Source organism: Xyrauchen texanus, chromosome 12 (genome assembly GCF_025860055.1).
Source record: "Xyrauchen texanus isolate HMW12.3.18 chromosome 12, RBS_HiC_50CHRs, whole genome shotgun sequence".
NCBI lineage: Eukaryota > Metazoa > Chordata > Actinopteri > Cypriniformes > Catostomidae > Xyrauchen > Xyrauchen texanus.
This window is the reverse complement of record NC_068287.1, coordinates 5,448,755-5,473,220: the sequence shown is the minus strand read 5'-3', so window position 1 is coordinate 5,473,220 and position 24,466 is coordinate 5,448,755. Positions and strand designations below refer to the sequence as shown.

At 41.7% G+C, this 24,466-nt stretch overlaps 1 protein-coding gene across 1 annotated transcript in view; it reads right to left on the bottom strand.

Annotated features, from left to right (window-relative positions):
* Positions 1 to 19,045, bottom strand: part of LOC127653448 (5-hydroxytryptamine receptor 3A-like) — a 31,346-nt gene extending 12,301 nt beyond the window's left edge. The window contains exons 1-4 of the mRNA XM_052140138.1: positions 18,991 to 19,045; positions 17,318 to 17,499; positions 17,179 to 17,223; positions 16,937 to 17,046 (exon numbers count right to left, since the gene is read on the bottom strand). Coding sequence (XP_051996098.1) covers positions 16,937 to 17,046; positions 17,179 to 17,223; positions 17,318 to 17,499; positions 18,991 to 19,030 — 377 coding nt within the window. The 5' untranslated portion in view covers positions 19,031 to 19,045. The remainder of the gene's footprint in view (positions 1 to 16,936; positions 17,047 to 17,178; positions 17,224 to 17,317; positions 17,500 to 18,990) is intronic.
* Positions 19,046 to 24,466: the final 5,421 nt, after the last annotated feature.

The following is a 24,466-nucleotide window of genomic DNA, read 5'->3' as shown; positions in this document are numbered from 1 at the left end:
ATACACTTAGACACTCGAGTCATGCAGATTGACACACAGGTCAATAATAGCCTATTATGGAATAAAATGGTTTTTAAATGTCCAAACTTTCACACAAATAATGTGTTTAATATTCACTAGTATGTCTATATAAATGTAATTTAAATAATTTAGTTGCCATACTCTACATAAACTATGTGATTCAGTATTCCATGAACATGATATTGTTTATTACGGGTCTGTAATTATCTCCAGTCACAAGGACCTGAAGAGGCTCTGTTCTCATTCTACTGGACCTCTCTGCTGCTTATAACACTGTCAAGCACCAGATCCTCCTTTCAACTATCACAGCAATGGGCATCACAGGAAACACGCTCTGCTGGTTTGAGTCTTACCTCACAGGTAGGTCCTTCAAGGTGTCTGTCTGGGAGGGAAGCGATGTCAAAGTCTCACCAACTAACCACTGGGGTACCTCAGGGTTCAGTGCTTGGGCCCCTCTTCTTCTCCATTTACATGACATCACTAGGATCTGTCCTTAAGGCTCATGGCTTTTCCTGTCACAACTCTCATTCCAGTCTGATGATACTGCAGCTAATGCACAGATCTCAGCTTCTCTGGTGGACATTTCACGCAGCATGAAAGAACACCACCTCCAACTCAACCCAGCAAAGACCGAACTTCTAATTTTTCCAGCAGTACATCATAATGTTTCCATTCAACTAGACTCATCAACAATTACACAATCCAGGACAGCCATAAATCTCAGGGTTATGTTCGACAATCAGTTGAGCTTCACAGACCACATTGCAAGAACAACCCGATCACGCAGATTTGCGCTGTATAACATTAGGAATATCGGACCCTCCCTATCAGAGCATGCTACACAACTCCTTGTGACTTTTTCTCTTCCAAGAAAAAACTCTCTACTTGTCCTTTGCTAAGCAATTTGCAACTTAGAATTACAACACTTCTTATTACTGCCTCCTTAGGATGAATCACTTCTATTTTACTCCTGATTTGTAAGTTGCTTTGGATAAAAGTGTCTGCTAAATGAATAACTGTAAATGTAAATGTTGTCCATTGGTGTGGAAGAAATCCGCTCAACACACTAGATAGCTACCGCTTATGGGCACGTTTGTAATATGCAATGCCAGTGTGTATCGTCTATCATTGTTTTCAGTACACAAGCAATAATATAATTTTATATTTGCATGAAAGATGCCTGCTTCATTTCCAAATGCCCACAGTATACAAAGCGTTGATTGATTACGGTTTTGTTTACCCAGCCTCAGTATTGCCAATGAATGCGTGTAGTCATTATTTTAAGTCTGTTTGAAGTCTATTGGATGCACTGAATCCAATAGAAACTCCAGCATTAAAGGCATATTTTGACGAGCTTACGACAGACGTCACCATTTCAGCTAATTTTTATAGACTTCCGCCCAGCCTTTTCCGCTTCTCATTTGCATTACATCGAAACATGCAATGAGTCATCTACTATTATCAGAACATACTTTATTTTACTTAAAATTGTTTCCAGAAAAATTTTGTCATTAGTTTACTTCAGACTTAATTTACCTGCCAAGTTTATTCCTTAGGTCGATTGCTTTAACTTCCATTAGTTTCAGATATGCTACCCCTTTAATATGTCATCCAGCAATTTATGCCTTTTTCTCTTGTCAAATCAGGCCATTTTAATTTGTATAGCGCCTTTCACAACATACATCATTTCAAAGCAGCTTTACAGAAGATCAGGCATTAACAGACAATAAACCTGTAATATCTATAATGTCTTCATCATTGTGTATTTTGATAAAATACAATTGTGAATTGTGTTTAAAAATAAGTAATTAAATGATAATTGTATTTGGAACCCCAGTGAGCAAGACAAAGGCAACTGTGGCAAGGAACACAAAACTCCATAAGATGTTGGTCAATGGAGAAAAATAACCTTGGGAGAAACCATGCTCACTGTGGGGGCCAGTTGCCCTCTGGCTAACATCATGAACATAATGACAATATTACTTATGTTTAGTGCAAGTCATGGTTTAAGTCATATAAACTAAGTAAGTGTTAAGGGTCAGTGTGTAAACAAAGAATTTTTATGAATTATAAAACTAATGACTAATGTATTTGAAGTCCATCCTGTATTAACTGCAGAAGTTCACATAGATGCAATTGTCCTTGTTAGTTAGCTGATGAAGTGTTTTGTTGGCAATTCATTGATAGTCTATGTATTCCAATTCAAGAGTGTAGACCAAGATCAGTTGGTCAATGACATGTAGCAGTGTAGTACAACACGAAGCAGGAATGGTGCTGGATCCAGCCTGTTGACAGACCCAAGCACCATGGGTCCATTTCCTCTCAGTGGCTTTCGGAAAACAAAGCATGATGGATACAGCAAACAACTCAACATTAATGTAAACTTGAACCCTAAACATACAATGTGTAATAGATATATGCCACCATTCCAGTTTGACTACAACTTCATGTAATTTAATCCACTGCCATGACACATTATTAAACATTATTAAAGTGACATTTTCTTCCACCAGTTGGTGGCGCTACAGCTCCCACCCCTGACGGTTTGTAAAGCTGCACATCTCAGCAACTACAGCCTGAGTAAAAACAGCATGAAAAAGTCAATTTCTTACAACATCATGACCGCACACCCAGACACACGCTACCTAGGTCAATACCGAATGGACGGCTAGGCTTAAATGGGAGAGGTTTTGGTGCCTGTGAATCGATGTCAGAGTAAGAGGGATAAGAAACAGAGTCAGGGAAGCATTTACACTTTCTAGCTAACTTGGGACCAATGCGAGAATGGCCAGCCATACCCGAAATATTACGAGTAACAGTGTTAGTGTGAGTATCAGTCATATGAGAAATAGAAAAAAACAATACATATATACCCTGTTTAGCACGATTTTAGCAAAAATCGTAATGGTAAATTATTGCCTTTGATATTGTAATCGCGATTATTAATGTCCATTAAAATATGAAATTACCGTGATGTCACAAAGTAAGCAACCGTGTGGTTCTTCAGAGTAGCAGATTTCAATGGTGGATATGAGCTGCACTCCAGTTTCTTTTAAGCATCTTTCAAGCATTTTATTGTATTGCATTTTAATTGTAATGTTTGTTAAGGTAAGGCAAATAAAAAATGTATATCTATCGTATAGAATAAATAAAATTATTGCTAAATTACTGCTTAAATTATTAGTCCACGTACAGTAAATAATATGGCATATTCAAGCTTATAAACAGCCGATTTAAATCCATTAAGTTACTTCATTCAGTAAGGCCTTTAGTGGCTGGACAGGGGACCATTAATCCTGGTAGATCTTCAATGGTGATCTTGTTCATGTAAGATCATCATTAGATCATTTGGCCTCAGTGGTTGCACTTTGGAAAGTAAAAACTGTAATTTGGTTTCGGCGTTTGTGCGATTCGTGAAAATGTTAAATCTACCAATACCAGCTGCGCGGCAAATGGGTCTTATTAGAGCAGACGCGATAAAAATGACGGCGATTCCTGAAATATGCTATTCATGCCATATTCTTTATGTTGGCTACACTTCCAAAACACACTTGGAACAGTTCAGCCGAATTATTTTATTGCTATTTTGTACAAATCAAATTCACATAGGCCTACTTATTAACATGACAAAACAAAATGTTCAAACAACGCAACAAACTCTCCCATTACAATGACTGCAGGTTTACACTGTTTGAGATCTGCATTTCGAGGCGAGCTCAATGAATGCTGTGATTAGAACGGGAGCATTTTAGTTTTGTCGTGTTGCTCATTTGCAGTGTATTTTACATCTACGTTCAAAGTGAGCGGTGCAACATGCAATGAATCAAAAATAATTACAAAGTGCTTTTCGCTCTTGTTCTACAGCTTATTTTCGAATGTCAGGTGATGTTTCTTCAGTATTAATTTTCCTGTGCCACCACGAACAGAGGTGGAATATAAAGCAAGCATCCGGGCATTCAGACGGTTTAAAAAAATCAGCTTAAAAAAGGGCTGAAAAGCGTCTGCTCTCTACCTCACATTATTTCAGGTGGATTTTTCACAAGCGACAACATTGGCAAAAAATGTAATGATATTTAGTTAAAACATTTTTATATAAAAAGCAGAGGCTCACTGATGACGGTCACGTTTTTTCCAGGAAGAAAATAGCTAGCAGCACTACTACAAATAAATGCTTCGTAACTATTTTTTTTATGGGATTCGACTTCAAAAAGACCTCAACCAACTCATGAACTCAGTCCCCGCCCATTCTGGACTCAGACTCGACGCCAGCCACCCGAGTCATGGGCTGTTCTCACTGCTACCATCAGGCAGGCGGTATCGCAGCATCAGGACCCGCAGCAGCCAACTTCATGACAGCTTCTTCACCCAAGCAATCAGACTGTTGAACACTTGATCACTCACGATACATATATCAGCACTGCACTTTATTAATCTATAATCTCACACTGGACTGTCATAATTATATTCTCCACAATACAACTACTGTATATATGGTAAATGGTATATGTGTATTCTATATTGTGTGTATTGTTCACTGTACATTGTATATTATTATTGTGTTGTGTAATTATGTGTACATTTGATATGTAAATTGTGTTGTGTAAGTATGTTGTTTACTGTAATTGGTATATGTCTCGTCACTGTCATGACTGCTGTTGCTCGGAACTGCACACAAGAATTTCACCTACTGTTGCACTTGTGTATATGGTCCTGTGACAATAAAGTGATTTGATTTGATTTGACTTGACTTAGAACTTAAAATCATTCAACAATGGAGCTTGGATGCCCTCTATTGGACATTTCTTGTAATTACCACTCAGAGAATTTTGCAATCATAATGAACATAAGGGAATATAGCATGGAAGAATGTCACTTAAGTACTGCGGAGCTAGACCATTCGCTGCTTTCTACATAGTTTTTAATTAATGTGAAATTTAACAGGTAGCCAATATGATTATATTTCTTGGTTCTCGTCAGCACTCTGGCTGCTGCATTTTGAACCAATTGAAGTTTATTTATTGACCTTGCTGGACATCCTCCCAGTAATATGTTACAATAATCTAGTGATAAGGTCATGAATGCATGAATTAGTTTTTCGGCATCAGCAACAGAGAGCATGTGTTGTAATTTAGCAATATTTCTTAGGTGGAAGAATGCTGTTCTACAAACATTGGTAATTTGATTTTCAAAGGACAGATTGGTATAAAATATAACACCCAAGTTCTTTGCTGTTAAAGATAATGTAACTGTTACGATTCCTTGTTGTCTGCCCCGTGTTTTCTGTTTCACATGTCACTATCACATTCCATGTCATGTTTTCCTTGTTGTCTGCCCCGTGTTTCACTAGTCTTTGTCTAAAAACTTCAATTCCCACAATTCCCGGCCTCCCTCACTGCCTGCACTCATCATTGTTTTCACCTGTTTGTCGTTTAGTCTCATTACCTTTTGTGTATTTAAACCCTGCCTTTCCTCTGTTTGTTTGTCGATCGTTGTATGCGTTAGCTCCTTGTTCCCGGCCCATGTTTCCGCTCCATGTTCTGTCAAGGTTGAGTCTCTGTTTTTTTTCCCATCGTGGATGTTTTCTTTTCCCCAGTGTTTGTGTTCTTTTTTTTATTAATAAAAACCCGCATTTGGATCCAAACCACCCGTCTGCCTTCTCCTGCTTCCCACACTTCTTAACAGTAACAGTACATCCATCGAAAGTCAAATTATATTTTAGCGGCTTGTTTTTAGAGGTTTTTGGTCCAAAAATTATTATCTCTGTTTTGTTGAAAATTTCTGGCCATCCAATCTTTTATTTCATTGACACTCTGCTAATTTGAATAATTGTGAAATTTGATAAGCTTTCGAAGAAATATAAAGTTGGGTATCGTCGGTATAACATTGGAAACTTATTCCACGATTCCTGATAATATCTCCCAGGTGAAGCATAAACAAGTTGAAAAGCAGTGGCCCTAAAACTGATCCCTGTGGCACACTTTACTTTTATTAGGATTGACAATTCCTCATTTACATAGACAAAGTTTAAGCAGTCTGCTAAATAGGACCTAAACCATCCTAATGCAACTAGCCTCCACAAATCATGCTATTGAATCTAGACTCCACAAATGCCAACATAATTCTCTAGGCTATTCAAGAAAATGTCATGATCTATTGTCTCGAATGCAGCACTAAGTTCTAAAAGCACTAGAAGTGAAACGCAGCCACGATCAGATGATAAGAGCAAGTCATTTGTAACTCTGTTAAGTGCAGACTCTGTACTGTGATGGGGCCTAAATACTGTATGAAATTGTTAATTTATACTATTTCTCTGAACATCTGAATATTTCAATGAACATAGTTGGGAAGATAGTACCTTTTCTAGTATTTTCAACATAAATGGGAGATTTGAAATCGGTCTATAATTAGACGGTTCTCCAGGATCAAGTTGTGGCTTCTTAATAAGCGGTTTGATAATTGCCATTTTAACATTTCTTGAGACATGTTCTAAGGATAGTGGGGAGTTAATAATATTAAGAAGAGGTTCTGAGATTACAGGGAATACCTCTTTTAAAAGCTTTGTTGGTGTTGGATCTAATATAAATGTTGTGGCTTTTGATTTTTTTATACGTTTTGTTTGCTCTACATTACCTATGACAGCAAAGGATTGAAGTTGCATGTGAGGAAAAGACACTTTATTCTGAGGTACTGTGACAGATGACTGCATAATTCCAATTTTATTTCTGATTATTTCAATTTTATCAGTAAAGAAATTAATTAAGTCATTACTCTTGTGCTGCGACGGAATATCTGGTTCTGCTGAGGCTTTATTTCTAACCAATTTAGCAACAGTACTGAATAAACACCTAGGATTGTTGTGGTTATTTTCTTTGAGTTTACTAAAATATGCTGACCTGGCAGCTTTTAGTGCCTGTCTGTAGCTACAGACTCTATCCTTTCACGCACCGCAAAATATATCTAATTTTGTTTTCTTCCACTTGCGCTCCATTTTCTGAGCTGCTCTCTTGAGAGCATGAGTGTGATCATTGTACCATGGTGCAGTGCTTTCTTTAATCGAAGGGAGCGACACTATCAAGTGTGCTACAGAAGACTGTATTTATATTTTCTGTTATTTCAAAGTTCTTCTAGGCTTTGGGGTTTACTGAGTGTATGAGATAGATCTGGAAGATTATTAGTGAAGCTATAGTTAGTGGATGAAAGAATAGTTCTACCTGAAAGATAGCATGTTGAGTTATATTAGCTGATCGCAGCATACACAATACGAGGTAACGATATCACTCTGCGGCAGAATTTCTATAGTATCAACATCGACTCTTTATGACAGAATTAAATCTAGCGTATGATTATGGTGATGAGTTGGTCCTGTCACATTTTGTCTGACTCCAAGTGAGTGGAGAATATCGATAAATGCTAATCCCAATGTGTCATTTTCATTATCTATGTGAATGTTGTCACCAACAATTAAAGCTCTATCTACTATAATAAACTTATAGCCTGTCCTCTGAGTAACACCAAAAATGTCATTGCAAATTGTAGCAACACCTCCTTCTCGACTCTTCAGATGAGGCTCATGTTTATAACAATAACCTGGTGGAGTAGATTCATTAAAACTAATATATTCATCCGGTTTAAGCCAGGTTTCAGTCAAACAGAGTGCATCCAATGATCTGTAATAATTTAATTTACAACAAGTGCTTTGGTTGAAAGAGATCGTCTAGGTTACGTATGTAACCTCCGTTCCCCGATGGAGGGAATGAGACGTTGTGTCGGAGAAGCGACACTAGGGGTCTCTCTTGAGCGCCGATATATACCTCTGTTCTATGAAAAAAGGCCAATGAGAAGTTGGCAGACGGTATTTGCATATCCCGCCCCCGGACATACGAGCATTTAAGCGGGGCGAATACGAGAGTTCATTCAGGATTTTTCTGAGGAGCCGGAAATGGTCCAGCCACAACAGTGGCTCGGCTCAGCGACGTGGCGGGGAAGACACAACGTCTCGTTCCCTCCATTGGGGAACGGAGGTTACATACGTAACCTAGACGTTCCCCTTCTGTCGCTCTCTCCACATTGTGTCGGAGAAGCGACACTAGGGTTCCCACTTCAATCATGCCATGTCCTGAGCCGTGTATGTGAACTGCTGATACAGGAGCGGGCAGGTATTCTTACGTGCAAAGGCGACCAGCTGTATCAGGCTGTACGTACCCTTCCCCAATGCCCCATTAAAGTCATCAGAATCCTTCTGGTAACCCTAGTGAGGGGAACAAGGTGATGCTTGCCAACCTGGGAACAGGCCAAGCCTGGCTGGGCCTCTTTTCTCTCTATGTTTCTCGCATAGAGCAACTACAGCCGGGGCCCTTACATGCATTAAGGGAAGGGGGTCTTACCCCGTTTCCTATTCTTTCAGGGGGAGAAGACTCTGCGGAGACCACACCTACCCTGCAGGGGAGGCAAAGAGTGGCGAATACATCACATGGCCGCTTGGGACCTATGTGGAAAAGTTGGCGCAGTGGTAGATCCAACCTCGTGGAGGGGGGAAGCTACAGCACAGCGACCGAGGCAGACACTGGGGTCCACTCCCGAGGGGACAGTACCGTGGAATTACACACAGGGGGAGTCCGAACAGGAGGCCTTAACCTGTGGAGCACCTATTCCAGTACAGGGTAGATTGAGTACCCGTTGTGGCTTGGGTCAGTGAGTTCCTCCGCTGAACTGCTGACCCAAAGGGCTAGGGAGGAATCAACCAGGGATCCAAAGATGGGGTCTCCTGTGAACAAAGGCGCACTATTTTAACTCGGCTGAGAGAAAGGGCGCTAGGCACAAGCGATTCACCCGGTCAGATTGTCAGCGTGTTACCGAGTTCTACAGGCTCGGACCTGAGAGAACACAGGATGATACTGACTCAATTCGGAGATTGTAGAATCTCGCGAAAGTGTTAGGTGTTGCCCACCCTGCTGCTCTGCAGATGTCTGCTAGGGAGGTGCCCCTGGCCAGTGCTCATGAGGACGCAACACTCCTGGTTGTGTGAGCTCGGACCTGCAAGGGGGGGGGGGGTGGCACGGCCTGGGTGTGATAAGCTAGTGAAATGGCGTCGACAACCCAGTGGGCGAGCCTCTGTTTGGAGACAGTGTTCCCTTTCTGCTGTCCCCGAAGCAGACAAAGAGCTGCTCAGAACGTCTAGAGCTCTGCGTGCAGTCCAGATAGATACGCAAAGCACGTACAGGACACAGCAACAAAAGGGCTGGGTCTGCCTCCTCCTGGTGCAGCGCTTGCAGGTTCACTACCTGATCTCTGAAGGGTGTGGTAGGAACCTTGGGCACGTAGCCCGGTCGCGGTCTTAGGATCACGTATGTGTCTGCCGGACCGAACTCCAGGCAAGTGTTGGTGACAGAGAACGCTTGCAGGTCCCCGACCCTCTTGATGGAGGCGAGCTCGATCAGCAGGGCCGTTTTGAGAGAAAGGGCCCTGAGTCCAGCTGAATCTAGCGGCTCGAAGTGGGGTCTCTGGAGGCCCGTGAGGACAACTGAGAGATCCCAGGAGGGGAACAGGCTTGGCCGGGAGGGAGTTAGCCTCTGGGCACCTTTTAGGAACCTGATAATTAAGTCGTGCTTACCTAGATACTTGCCGTCTATCATGTCGTGGTGAGCCGCGATGGCGGCGACATACACCTTGAGGGTGGAGGGGGACAGCCTCCTCTCAAGCCTCTCCTGTAGGAACACGAGCACTGACCTAACCACGCATCTCTGTGGGTCTTCAGCCCGGGAAGAACACCAATTTGCAGCCAGCAGCTCTAGGCAGTTGATGTGCCAACGCAGCAGGGCCCGGTTCCAACGGCCTGCGGCTGCGTGCTAATTGCACACGGCGCCCCAACCCAGTTTGGAGGCGTCGGTTGTGACCAGAACGCGTCTGGACACCTGCTGCATGGGTACTCCTGCCCGTAGAAAGCAGAGGTCTGTCTAGGGTTTGAAGGTTTGGCGGCAGGTGGTGGTGATTCTCACACAGTGTGTGCTGCGGCACCATGCTCGTCTCGAGACTCGAGTCTGAGGCCAGTGCTGAGGTGGTCTCATATGCATCAACCCCAGCGGCGCGGCCATCGTGGAGGATGCCATATGCCCCAGGAGCCGACTGTGCACGCTCGTTGGAGAGACGTGCTGACATTGAGACTGAGTCTAACTCCATGCTGAGAAAAAAGATGCTCTGAACCAGGGCGAGCTCACTCTTTTCCCAGTTGACCTGAAGCCCCAAACGGCTGAGGTGCCTAAGCACCTGTTCTCTGTGCGCGCATAGTAACGCTCGTGAGGGGGCCAGGATGAGCCAATCGTCGAGGTAATTGTGTATGCGTATGCCGGCTTCTCGGAGTGGGTCAAGGGCTGCCTCTGCGACTTTCGTGAAGACGCGAGGGGACAGAGACAGGCCGAAGGGGAGGAATTTCGCCTGACCGTCGAACGTGAACAGTAGAAAGGGTCGGTGTCGTGGCAGGATCGAGATGTGAAAGTACGCGTCCTTCAGGTCTACCGCTGCGAACCAATCTAGATCGGTCGTAAGGCACCGCCTTTCTTGGGTACAACGAAGTAAGGGCTGTAGAAACCCTTCGTTTCGGTTGGAGGGACAGGCTCTATCACGTCTTTGCTTTTTTAGTAAACGAGAGGTGATTTCCTCACGCAGGGACTTGGCATGTTTGCCGTATACTGCAGAAAAAATGGACGCCTGCGAAGGGGGGTGGAGGCCTGGCAAACTGAATTGTTTAACCGAGTCTAATGGTCCAGTGCAGCCTGCGTGATGGGTTGGGCAGTGAAAGCCACGCCTCTAAACTCCGTGCTAGGGGCACCAAGGGGACAAGTATTTTGGATATACCCGGCAGGGCTTTGCAGCGGGGCGGAACACGTAATATGGCATCGGGAGGCAGTGAAGCGTCCCGAGGCTCTGGTGCTGAGAACAGACTCGAAGCACTTACCTTGCTCCGCGCACCCGGCAGGGGGCAGGTTCCTGACCGAGGAGGAGGTCTGATGTTGGCGTCCTCTGGACTCGTCTGAACCGGCCGGCCGAGGAACAGTCGTGGGGCTGAGGGCAGGGGTACCGCGTTCAGGAAGACGGGACTGTTGAGATCTGGAAGCAAAGTGTCGTGAGAACGGCATTTGCGGGCCAGGTGACCCAGAGACAAAAGGAAATAGCTCTATTATTGAGAATGTAATGAATTTAACAAAAGATTCTCCTCCCGGCCCTCCACTGGGGAACGAAGTGGTCTCACCAGCTCCTTGAGCTACCGTCTTGGTCTCTGGGTCGGTCATCTCAGGAGCGCCTGGGAGCCTTCCGGGTCCTCGAGGGGGTCCGTGAGATGAGGGGCGTCCAACTTCTGCAGGGGGCTCGACGCTGGGGCTGAGAGCTGGGCCCACTCTCTTTTGTTAGTTGAGGCAGAGCACCACTTTCTTTCTTTCTTGAAAGCCGCAGGAGGACGCCCTCGGCGAGCAGACAGGGCATGGGCCCTGGTGGCAGGTTTGCGGCAGGGGAAGATGTGTGAAATAGCCTCCTTCTTCACCACTGAGGACTGCTGGGCGGAGTCGCCAAGTGGTGTTGCCGAATGGACGGAGCTGGGAGACGGGGGCGTTTTGAGAAAGTGTGCTTTGTCTGCCTCCTGTACTGCGACCAGGTCCTGTCCATGTGTTGCGTTTCTGGACCACGGGGGGTGGCCATCACCTTTTCGAGTGCAGTTCCTGTGGCACGTCAAAAACAGGACTACCCAAGTGCAGATTTTGAAGTGCCTTGGCCCGGTGGACTTGCAGGAGGGGGCCATGGCATGCAGGGGGGGGAGCGGTCTGGGAGGGTAGCGAGAGTGGAGGAACGAGGAAGCAGGTCTTGCTCAGCTCGTCATGCACGTCCGGGAAGGATCCGGGGGCATATGCGCCGCGGGCATGTGAGCGGCGCACATGCCCACGGAACCAATTAAGCCCGGGGAAGCATAGCGGACCACCGTGCGTCAGGCTCAGACTGGACGGCAGACCCGAAGGTGGCGGCCCAGGCGAGTTATCCGCATCAGACGCTGCTGTTATGCCCTCCGATGCAGCGGTGATGTCGTCATCCAATGCCGGGGAGCTCGAGGGACCGGACGGTAGGCCGTTAAGCGGACCACACTAATCCCAAGCTCGGGGGAAGCAGGCAAGCGTGCCAGGGAGGCGGGAGGTTTCGAAGGGATTTACCTGGCGAAAGCGTCCCGTTATTCTCCCCAGATCGTCTTTCATCACCCACGGCGCCTGCCCCAATCTCGTAGGAAGGAGGCGAGGCGTGGGGGGCGGCTGAAGTTTCTTCCTCTCACTACAAGAGAAAGCAGAGATCGCAACGCTGCCGCGGTTATGTTCTCACACTGAAAACATAACCCATTGGAGAGAATGCACATCCCGAGCTCGGACGGAAACAAGCAAGCGTTCCGGGGAGGCGGGGAGTTTCGAGGGGGTTCACCCGGTGAAACGGAGCCCGTCATTGTCCCCAGATCGTCTTCATCGCCCACGGCGCCTGCCTCAATCCCGTAGGAAGGAGGCGAGGTGCGGGGGGTGGCTGAAGTGGCTTTCTCTCACTACAAGAAAAAGCCGCGACGGCAATGCTGTCATGGCTTTGTTCTCGTACTGAAAACATAGACCATTCATAAAAACGCTGCCTGCGTGTGATCGCAAACCAGGTACGCGAGGCAGTTTTTATGACCGTCAGGGGCGGAAAAATCGTCTTTAAAAAGACGCGTCCTGAGAAGAAACGTTCAACGCCGCTGTGTTTTGCTCTATTTAGAGTGACTCTAAAAAGTCACTCTAAACTTACACTCTAACTCTTTCGAGTTGTCTGTACTGTCGAAGCGCCCAGGGGCAACAAATGCACAGCCATGCAAGGAAAGAGAAAGCCGCTGTTATGCGCCGTCAGATCCAACAGAATGCAGAGCATCAGAGGATTAAACAGGAACTGGTGTGTGACTCGCAGCAGACTGCATGCACGACCATCGGCTCAGAATATATTTTCTGAATGAACTCCTGTATTCGCCCCGCTTAAATGCCCGTATGTCCGGGGACGGGATATGCAAATACCGTCTGCCAACTTCTCATTGGCCTTTTTTCATAGAACAGAGGTATATATTGCCGCTCAAGAGAGACCCCTAGTGTTGCTTCTCTGACACAACGTGTAGAGAGCGACAGAAGGGGAACTAATGTTTAGTAGCCCTAATTTCAGGGCCTACTTTTCAGCCCTACTTTTTTCTAAATTATTTAGTGAGAGTTTTGTGTTTGGTAGTTCAGGGAACAGACACAATCTCTATGTTATATCTAGGTGATACAGTCTCTATGTTTTGTAGTTTATGTGACCTGTGTGACATCTCAAGGAAGCTAGCAGATGGGCGGATTAACCAGTTTGTCTGCTTCCTGACCTGGTTCCCAGTTAGAGAAATACTATCATTATTAAGACTATGAACCAAATTAATAGAGAGGAGAGTGGCACCTTCCCTGGAGGAATGGAGTCCGTCTGTCTTTAGCAGGTCAGGTCTACCCCATAAACTCTTCCAATTGTCTATAAATTCTATGCTATTCTCCAGACAACACTCAGACATCCAGCCATTCAGTGACACTTATCTACTATAAAACCTCATCACCACAATGAGCAGGGAGGGGGCCAGAGCATATTACAGTGTCTGACATAATCTTTGCAAATTCACACACCTCTTTAACATAATCACTAGTGATTTACAACTGGCGAAGCCGGACATCAGTAGTGCTGACATGAATAACAATTTTAGAAAATATACATTTAGCATTAACAGCACTTGTAAATTTGATCTGATGTCAGATTCTCTAGCACACAAAATGCATTTAACAGTAGTGGCTGGAGTCTCTATTTCCACGTTCCTTACAATAGAATCACCAATTATTAGGGCTCTTTCAACATGATTCTCAGTGGGTGCATCATTGAGTGGGGAGAATCGCCTGGAAACCCTAACAGGAACGGGAGAGTGGTGTCGCTTTGCTGAGCGAGTATGCCACCGAGACGTCACCCAAACGCCTTGCTGCGGGGGCTCTACACCTGGAACCAAAGTGTGTGTTGCTCTCTGTACTGCCTGCATCTGAAACAGTATTTACCGACTTCTCTTTCTCACAAACCTCCACTAGCATTTGGATGTGTGTCTCTAACTCATTAACTTTCTCCATCAGCCTGACTAATTCCTTACATTTATCACATGTGAATCCCTCACTGCTGATGGAAGAAGTTATTGTAAACATGTGACATGCAATGCAGGAAGAAATAACATGAGCGGATGCCATGACTCACCGCAATTGATTGTTGTTGTTTGTTGTTCCTGAGCGGTGAGGGTTTGAGATTGATGCGAATCCCTCATGCAATTGTTTATTGTTATGGTTGTTCTTGATAAGCGGTGCTTTGAGATCGATGCAATAATCCGTTTACCACAGAGGAGAAAAACAGGTGCGTGATGTAAAATGCACGCAGTTTAATCACGATAAGAGAATAATGCAGGGGTAACCCGATGCACTCTGAAAAATGGCAGAGGTTAAGGATTTAAAGACTCGAGCTAGGCACCAGCAGCAACAGGTAAAATACACACAGATGAAACAGTAGAAGAAAGGAAAAACCCGACACATACGGTTAAATGACAAAAGATAAAATGATGAATGTATGATAATAAGAAAAAGCAATGCTAAGCAGGCTACAAACACTTGTGCAGCGTGCCGTCAGCAACGGGAACAGGAAGTCCAATGATGTGTCTAGCCACAGGTCCCTAAAGCTTTGAATGTATGCTTTACCACACAAATAAGAACTAGAAGTAAACGTTGTTCTCACTACCTGTGCAAGAGCAGCCCCCTCTCCAACTGCAGTGAACCACAGGACGCAATGTTTGTTATTTGTCACGGATTTGCAATTTCACTAATGTTCCACTGGTTTATTCTTTCAATAGCATTCCATTTTCTCATCAGATTTTTCTGATGATTACCGAAATACAGTGTATTGTGATTTTTCAGATATAAATAGGGCTACCCGTTGCACAATAGACTTTGTCTTTTCAAACATATTTCTCAACACAACTAGTAAAGTGTGAGCGGCAGGGTAATTTACTCATCGGTCTCCAGTTTTTGAAGAGTGCCCTGCTGCTCCCTTTCAAACTTCTGGGTTTTCCATTCATCTAACTGCACAAGCCCTATAATATTAAAGCCCTAAAACAACAAAGCCATGGCATACATACTCATTTGCCTCCCAAAATTACATTCATCCCTTACTTTCCTCAGTTTATAGAAGAGCAGCAATTAAATCTCCACTTAACATTGTTATGACCCCTGTTACACAAGTGTTCCATTTCTAAGATCAAACTCCATAATCCCACTACTAACCCTTCCCACACAAAAATGAAAGCAGCCAAAGAAAGAAAAATATGAAAGGACTTACCCCATGCACAGCCACAAGAAGGGTTTTTAACAGGTGTATGTTTTCCGGTTTGTCAACCAGCTTTTTGATGAGCCCCCAATTATGTTACGACCCCAGTCTAGGGTCGAGGTGTAGCATAAAAAAAGATTTCTGAACACAAGTTTTCTGTTTCTTATATTTGTATTTAGATAACACCACAACACAAAAGGAAGCAAAATTTGACTTCAGGGTTGAGCAAGGCCAAAATAATATACAAAAACTCAAACTAACTGTACCCAGAAAAATAACTATATTGATTCTCAAAAAAATAAATAAACAAAAGTACAGAGGTCTTACCTGACTAAACCAAAAAAACAGGACAAAATGTATGTACAGTAAAAATAAATGCCACTCAACCCTGAAGACTTCTGTGGTGAAGAAATGGTTATATACACTATTTACAGTTATGGCCATTCACAAAAAATAAATGTAATCAGTCAATATCACGAAGCTAAAAACAAGGTATCCCTCTCAATTTCAAGTTAATATTTACTCCAGTCTCACTTTCCATGCCAATCTTGAATAGTAATGGACCTCAGAGCCGTGCAGGCTCTTGGGTGGCTGTGGGGATTAGTCTGTTCATGCATCCTTTTCAATGAGCTCCCTCATTTGGACATTTATGAGCTTTCATGTTTAATATACATCATGGGGTCAATGTTCTGAATTGAGCTGGGAGATCAGCCATGCAAATTCAGATGAGGCCTTCCCACAACATAACTCTAGTTAAATAATTCTAAACTCACCCAAGTGCGCCATGTCCTGTTTTCTGAAGGAATTCACAGACTATGAGTGAGTGACACTGGCAGAGTGGATCCTCATTTTCACTTGGTAAGATATTCTTCTTTGATGTATGATTGTTGGTACACCTAATTCTTAGAATTAAGCCATCGCTTGATTAATTAATTAATGCAGTTATTGTCGGCCTAAATTGTCTTTAGATACGCAAACCATGCTGATAAGTATGGAAGTAATTATGACTAAGGGCATAATACTGTCCTCTGATGTGGACACTCAGCCAAATATGTTTTCCTTAATATGCTCCAAGACTATGAGCTGAACCAGTGAACTTATTGTATGCATGCGTAATATACATATGTGATTTAAGGGGTTATTGACAGCTGTCATAGAGGTGTCCAAAAGGTTGAGATCGGAACACAGAATTTGTTCTTTCAACATTTTATTCTAGTTTTAAGCTACATTTAAGTTGCTTACAGACCAAAAATGACAGCTTTATACAGAGATCTCTATTTAGAACTCAATTTAGATAACATGATAGATTTCATGATTTTGTTAATTTAAGATCAAGAAAATTGAGCAACTTTTACAGTTTGAACCCTGATGCAATGTTTTTTTTATTTTTTATGTATTTTATTTCCCGACCACAATCTTCCCATCATTTTCTGTCCTCTGTCTATCATTCCTACCAATGAAAATTGCAAAAAATATATGAATAAAATAACAGAAATAATTTGTCAACCTTTCAATGATGTTAAGATCTGGAGTCCAAATCTGATCTTTTCGAGCAGACACTGTACGAATTCCACAATAGTTTTCATAGTTCCAGGAATAGAATTCATCATTCCAAACCTGCAATGTATTAAGTTATTAGTGATATTGATTCTTGAGAGATTTCAAACAGAACTTCTAGTCTATTCATCATACATTTTGTAAGTTGAGAAAACCTGTGTGCAGAGTGAGAGAGGTTTTAAAACTACTTACAGTATAAATTCTGACCTGTGTTGAGAAGCTTTGAGCCTTTTCATTCTGTAGATAAAAATATTAAAATGCCACTACATCTGCTTGACATCTGAAAATGACCCATATGATTAATAGAAGGTAAATTCAGCTGTACTCATACCACATCTGTGATGGAGGACACATACAGGCCCACATAAACACTGGTATAAGAATGTGAGCTAGGCACGGACCGCAGGTTTACCATCTGTACGTCATTCTTATCCAGGCCGAGGGATGTGTAAAGATTTGTATAGGCTGTAGTGTAATCGGAGAAATCACAGTCTTCATCAGCAGACAACCACCCTGCACAGATGAGACTTTCTGTAAGAAAATCCAACATTCTCTCCAAGCACACAGTGAATACCAGTTTCAGAATTTCATTTTTCCTTTTTCTTGTTAAAAAATGAATCCGTCTGTATTTTATACTCTTGAGAATTTTTTGCATCGCAACAAATGTCACACATGTCTGTCCTTGTCAAGAACTCACATATCCTTTAATTGTTTATAAAATGAACTAGATACTAACAGGCGCACTGTAAAAAAAAGAAAAGATTTGTGTGTTTACAGTATATTCCTTGCTAGTGGCCAGATGTTCGCTGTATATTTTACAGTAGTAGTTCCTACAATTTGACTAGAACTACTGTATAAACTGTGACTACACAGTGAACAGGGCCAGGACATTACTGTAATGCATAGATAATGGTCTAGCCCACACTGATTTTACAGTCAAATTCTGAATACACTATTTTATAGTAAGAAAGTACTGGTAAATCTGGTAAAATATTGCAGTTTCTTTTTTTACAGTGCACCTAATGCCATTTTTTTATTTTAATTATTCATTCAATTCAATTTTCAATTCAATTCAATTGTATTTATATAGCACAATTTAAAAACAACAACAGTTGACCAATGTGCTGTACAATGTGTTCACAAGAACGTTTTGTATTTAATAAAACCCACAATAAAACATAATACCCAACAAGACAAACAACAGAGAACATCACAAGTTGTAGGCAAAGATGTGTTTTTAACTTAGATTTAAAAATATGTAGTGTTGGCGCAGTTCTGATAGAAGACGGTAAGGTGTTTAAAAGTTTAGGTGCGGCTATGGCGAATGCTTGATCACCCCTAGATTTTAGCTTCGACTTAGGAACAGTTAATAAACTCTGGCCCTAAGAGCTCTTCCTGCACAGCGTTCACACAAAAGGTTGGAGAGAGAGGCTCGGCCAATTAAGGATTTAAATACTAGCAAGAGTACTTTCAAATAACTTTCAAATCAATTCGAGATCGGACAGGAAGCCAATGTAAAGACACTAACACTGGAGTAACGGGCTCACGTTTACGGACACCCGATGCTGTTGATGCTGCATTTTGAACAATTTGTAATCTAGATATGGAAGAGTTGTTTATTCCCAAATATAGGTAAGTACAATAGTCCAGACTAGAGGTGATAGAAGTACTACTACATAGAAGAACTACTACAGTATGTACTAACATTAAAATACATACAATATATTGTATTAACTGTATAACTACATGTTATTCTTCAAAATTCTCACAATTGTCACATTTGCTGCTACTGAGATTGACGATTGAGTAGAGTTGGGGTTAGAGTTAGGTAGGGTTAGGTTTAGGGTTGGAGGTAAGTTTAACAGCGTAACTACAGATGTAATTAAATGCAGGTACTTTAAATGTAAGTACAATTCAACAACATGTCTGTACATAATAAATACATTATATTAAATGCTATGTAATGCATTTAATATATTAGAAATATGTAAGAAAGTGACTTACCGACTGAGGCAAGAGAAAACATTAGCCAGTATTGGTACATGACCAAAATCAGAGAATCACGTGCTGCAGGATGAAGATTCACTCATGAAAAGATTAGTCATTTGCTCATATTTATACATTGTGAGACATGCCCCGCCTCCTCTTCAGAGACTCGAACTACAAACTGCACATCATTAGAAAGGCGTAATCTCCAGATTTTTAATTTCACAACTGTTTTATGATATACATTTAACAGTAAGAGTAATTCCTTAAGTTGTATCAAGAGTACACATTTGACAAAAATCAAAACGAGAGTTACGGACATAAACATGTAATAAAGACACACATGCCCATTAATATGAGTAAGCTATCATCTTTTTGTCATTGCAAGGCTTCAGTAAACAACGTCCATTAGAAGTTGTAGTCAAAAGTCTCTTTGGTATACATTTTCACAAAATGTCCCCAAAAGTGTAGTGGAAGATTAGCTGTTATGTTTACCTTGCATTAATTTAACAGAGGACAGATCAATCTTTATTTAATTAGAATATTTATTTAGCACCACACATCCTTGGGTAGTGGAATATGTTTGCATATCTTGCACGCAATGCCACCATAGAACAGCACAATGAACATATTATGACATCTCCCTGGAGCAAACTGGGGTTAAAGGTTACGCTCAAGGGAAAACTTCTGTTCACCTTCTCTGAGCCTTTACCAATACTCATCATGCAAAGTAACTTATACAGGCTGGGTTAATTCATATATTTTTCCCCCATGTTTTTATATTAATGTATAGCAGTTTTAACTTAAAACTTAATTAAGAACACATACATTAATTTATCACGAGATAGCTAGTAATAGAGCATATTTGCACGCTTTTTTACTGTATAAATGGCATGAGCAAATTAGACGAGACTGATAACTACAGTAGGATTGATACAGTATTTGCTCATTGTGCAAAGTGTCAATCACCAAAGTTATCATGTAGCTCTTCAACTAAAGCAAAAGAACTTCAGCAGAATGGAAACCTAAAAAACTCCAATCCAGTCCCATGCTGAGCATGCTGGGAACTAGAAATCCACTGCACAGTTTCAGTTAATCCCAGCACAAAATATTTTTGAGTGTAGCTTCATGCACTACAAGACTTAAAAGGAATAGTGCATCCAAAAACTTACCCTGATGCCATCCCAGACTTTCTTTCTTCTGCAGAACACAAATTAAGATTTTTAGAAGAAGATTGAGCTGTCAGGTCCTTATAATGAAAGCACTTTGACAGTCCAAAAGTCACATTTAGGCAGCATAAAAGTAATCCATGCGACTCCAGACGTTCCTCCCAAACCTTGTTAATAAAACTACATATAATGAGATATAACTAAAGAATTATCTTTCAGAGGTGTTTTGATTGTTTATATGGGAGCCTGTAATGTGAATATCAACGTTTTCATCCTTGTTTTTTTTTCAACAACCATTAAATATAGATTCCAGAGCTCGTCTGCCGGGACAAAGGGAGCAATTCAGCCCCTCGATAGACTTTGGCATTATATTACATCACGCAAGGACATATTTTTATGTGTTTTAGGAACGTTTGTATTATATTGCTATATTGTACTTGCAGGGCTTTCATATGATAATTTTACTCTTGTATTACATTCAGAATAAAACTGATCCTAAAAGGATTACGTTTAAGTATTGTTGTATATTTACACAAAACATTAGCAATATTTGAATGTTCTAAGGCAATTTAATAAACTTCCTGTCATGTGTGTCCCCGGGTGTTACGTGTCAACCTTATTGATTGAAACTCTGTCATTAATCAAATATTTGTCAGATATCTTGCTTGAGATCTGTTGACAAATGTGCTATAATAATTATAATAATAATAATGACAACAGTTTTTTAGCCTGTCAGTACTAATGCAGCTTCAAGGCTTTAACCCAATTAACTATGATATCACTGTCCTGAAGTTATATTAAACTTCATGTCACTCTTCTTGCCTATTGATCTTTTTCATTTTTTTTAATCATCAAAGCCTGCTTGTGATATACTTGACAACAAGTACAAGGTCACTGACCTAGTGTAATATACCAGCACATCGCAATGCTTAGGCTATGCTATGATTAGGGGTTCAAGCCTGAAGGGGTAGAAACCCTGCTGTTCTTGTCAGGATTTTTATTATATTTATAATTTTTCTGCCCCAAAACCATGCAGACCAAACCATAAGGCCTAGAGACTTTAAACTTCCAGGGATGGTAGTATTCTGGTTGGCTAACTACATGCATGGAATCAGCCCAATTGTCCCATAGGTGGCGCTATAGTGAACAAAAAACAAGTAAAAAATAACATTTTGGGTCATAACTTTTGAACCGTGATTGTTAGAAACAAAATTAATTCCTTGCTTCATGGCTACTGATATATATATACACTCACCTAAAGGATTATTAGGAACACCTGTTCACTTTCTCATTAATACAATTATCTAATCAACCAATCACATGGCAGTTGCTTCAATGCATTTAGGGGTGTGGTCCTGGTCAAGACAATCTCCTGAACTCCAAACTGAATGTCAGAATGGGAAAGAAAGGTGATTTCAGCAATTTTGAGCGTGGCATGTTTGTTGGTGCCAGACGGGCCGGTCTGAGTATTTCACAATCTGCTCAGTTACTGGGATTTTCACGCACAACCATTTCTAGGGTTTACAAAGAATGGTGTGAAAAGGGAAAAACATCCAGTATCGCGGCAGTCCTGTGGGCTGAAAATGCCTTGTTGATGCTAGAGGTCAGAGGAGAATGGGCCGACTGATTCAAGCTGATAGAAGAGCAACTTTGTCTGAAATAACCACTCGTTACAACCGAGGTATGCAGCAAAGCATTTGTGAAGCCACAACACGCACAACCTTGAGGCGGATGGGCTACAACAGCAGAAGACCCCACCGGGTACCACTCATCTCCACTACAAATAGGAAAAAGAGGCTACAATTTGCAAGAGCTCACCAAAATTGGACAGTTGAAGACTGGAAAAATGTTGCCTGGTCTGATGAGTCTAGATTTCTGTTGAGACATTCAGATGGTAGAGTCAGAATTTGGCGTAAACAGAATGAGAACATGGATCCATCATGCCTTGTTACCACTGTGCAGGCTGGTGGTGGTGGTGTAATGGTGTGGGGGATGTTTTCTTGGCACACTTTAGGCCCCTTAGTGCCAATTGGGCATCGTTTAAATGCCACGGCCTACCTGAGCATTGTTTCTGACCATGTCCATCCCTTTATGGCCACCATGTACCCATCCTCTGATGGTTAATTCCAGCAGGATAATGCACCATGTCACAAAGCTCGAATCATTTCAAATTGGTTTCTTGAACATGACAATGAGTTCACTGTACTAAAATGGCCCCCACAGTCACCAGATCTCAATCCAATACAGCATCTTTGGGTTGTGGTGGAACGGGAGCTTCGTGCCCTGGATGTGCATCCCACAAATCTCCATCAACTGCAAGATGCTATCCTATCAATATGGGCCAACATTTCTAAAGAATGCTTTCAGCACCTTGTTGAATCAATGCCACGTAGAATTAAGGTAGTTCTGAAGGCGAAAGGGGGTCAAACACAGTATTAGTATGGTGTTCCTAATAATCCTTTAGGTGAGTGTATATATATACAGTATCTCACAAAAGTGAGTACACCCCTCACATTTTTGTAAATATTCGATTATAACGTTTCATGTGACAACACTGAAGAAATGACATTTGCTACAATGTAAAGTAGTGAGTGTACAGCTTGTATCACCAGCAAATTTTCACTGTTATACAAGCTGTACACTCACTACTTTACATTGTAGCAAAATGTCATTTCTTCAGTGTTGTTACATGAAAAGATATAATCAAATATTTACAAAAATGTGAGGGGTGTACTCACTTTTGTAAGATACTGTATATATAAAACTGGATCGCTCATGCAATTTTAAACTGCCAGCAGGAGGATAAGCAGGATAATATCCATTACATAAGAGAAGATATACGTGGATTGCGATGTCAGAGCATTCATCTGCCCTAGTGTTCAAACTGTCAGTGCAGCACAACGATCACCAAAGGAAGCGACAAAACTGTCCACAAGTTGTAATGTAAGTATGAAAATCTGTAATGTTTGCTTGTTTTGGGGTGACAACATGTCAGTTTGCCTCGGTGGGTCCTTAAAAAAGTCAAACCTTAAGCTTAAAATGCCCGGGATTTGCTTGCTGTTTTCATACATGGATACACGTGTCAGTTTGCCATTTAAACCTAGCGTATCAGTTTAATTTGAACCAACTTTGCTTTGTGTGTCTCCCTCAAGCGCCGCGTGTGAGGGAGAGAGAGCGCACGTTCTTGTTCAAGTATCCCCGAGAAAAAGGTACTTTTTGATGAAAACATAAAACAAGTAACTCTGAACAAACACTTAAATACTTAAGTTTGTTAGTGGTGGATACTGTTTGATACAGATATGCATAACTCACTCTGGCTTTCAAGTAACAGGAAAAATTCCTGACTTTAAACAAATAAATAATTACATGTGTAGGATGTTTCCCTAGCGTTATAGGGATGTACATGCAGTTTTCAGTTATAAAATTGGTGTTTGAATGATTAATATTTACTTGCTGAAATGAGATGATTTCAATAGGGAAGTCAATAGGGAATTTGGAATGTTTGGGCATAGCAATATGGTGCCGCAGTGGCTTCACTGACATAACATCATGAGCAGAGTCCCAAAATGAAAAGTTATCAAGGGAATTTTTTACTTTTGATTTATCATCAAATGGTAGGCCAAAACCTATGTAGTGGGTGTGGCCACTTTTCCTTAAATGGTTATAACTCTTGAACGGAATAAGATTTTATCATCAAATATGGTACACATATGTATGGGGTCATTCTGAGGACACACACCAAAAATGCATATCTCTGCCTCTTGGTGGCGCTATAGTAAATAAAACACATAAAATGGCTATAACTATGGAACCGTTGGTCGGACTTGAAATGTCTTTGTCCAAGGTGCCACCAAAGTCTATGACGACAGATGCATATATTGAAAAACATGGCCTCCATTAACCAATAAACTTATAACAGCTATTTGAACTAGTCCTAAACCGTTCACCCGTTTGGAACCAAATCAGTGCAGAAAGGTTCTCTGGAGTCCCAATCTCAATAATTATCAAAAAAAGTTAGCATTTTTGATGCAACGTTGCAACAGTACGCCAAAATGTACAAAATGGGGGTGGCCACTTTTTCTTAAATGGTTAAAACTCTTGAACAGAATGAGATATCATCACCAAATTTAAAACACATACTGTATGTAGTAGTTCAAGCTGAGGACACATGAAAAAACTTGTGTACCTCTGTCTCTTGGTAGCGTTATAACAGTCAGAAATATAAAATGAAATATCTCTTGGCTACGTAACCTTATGTTTCTGAAAATGTATAATTGTCTGCCTAATTAATCCATAATATATTTTACATATGTACTTAAAGGACC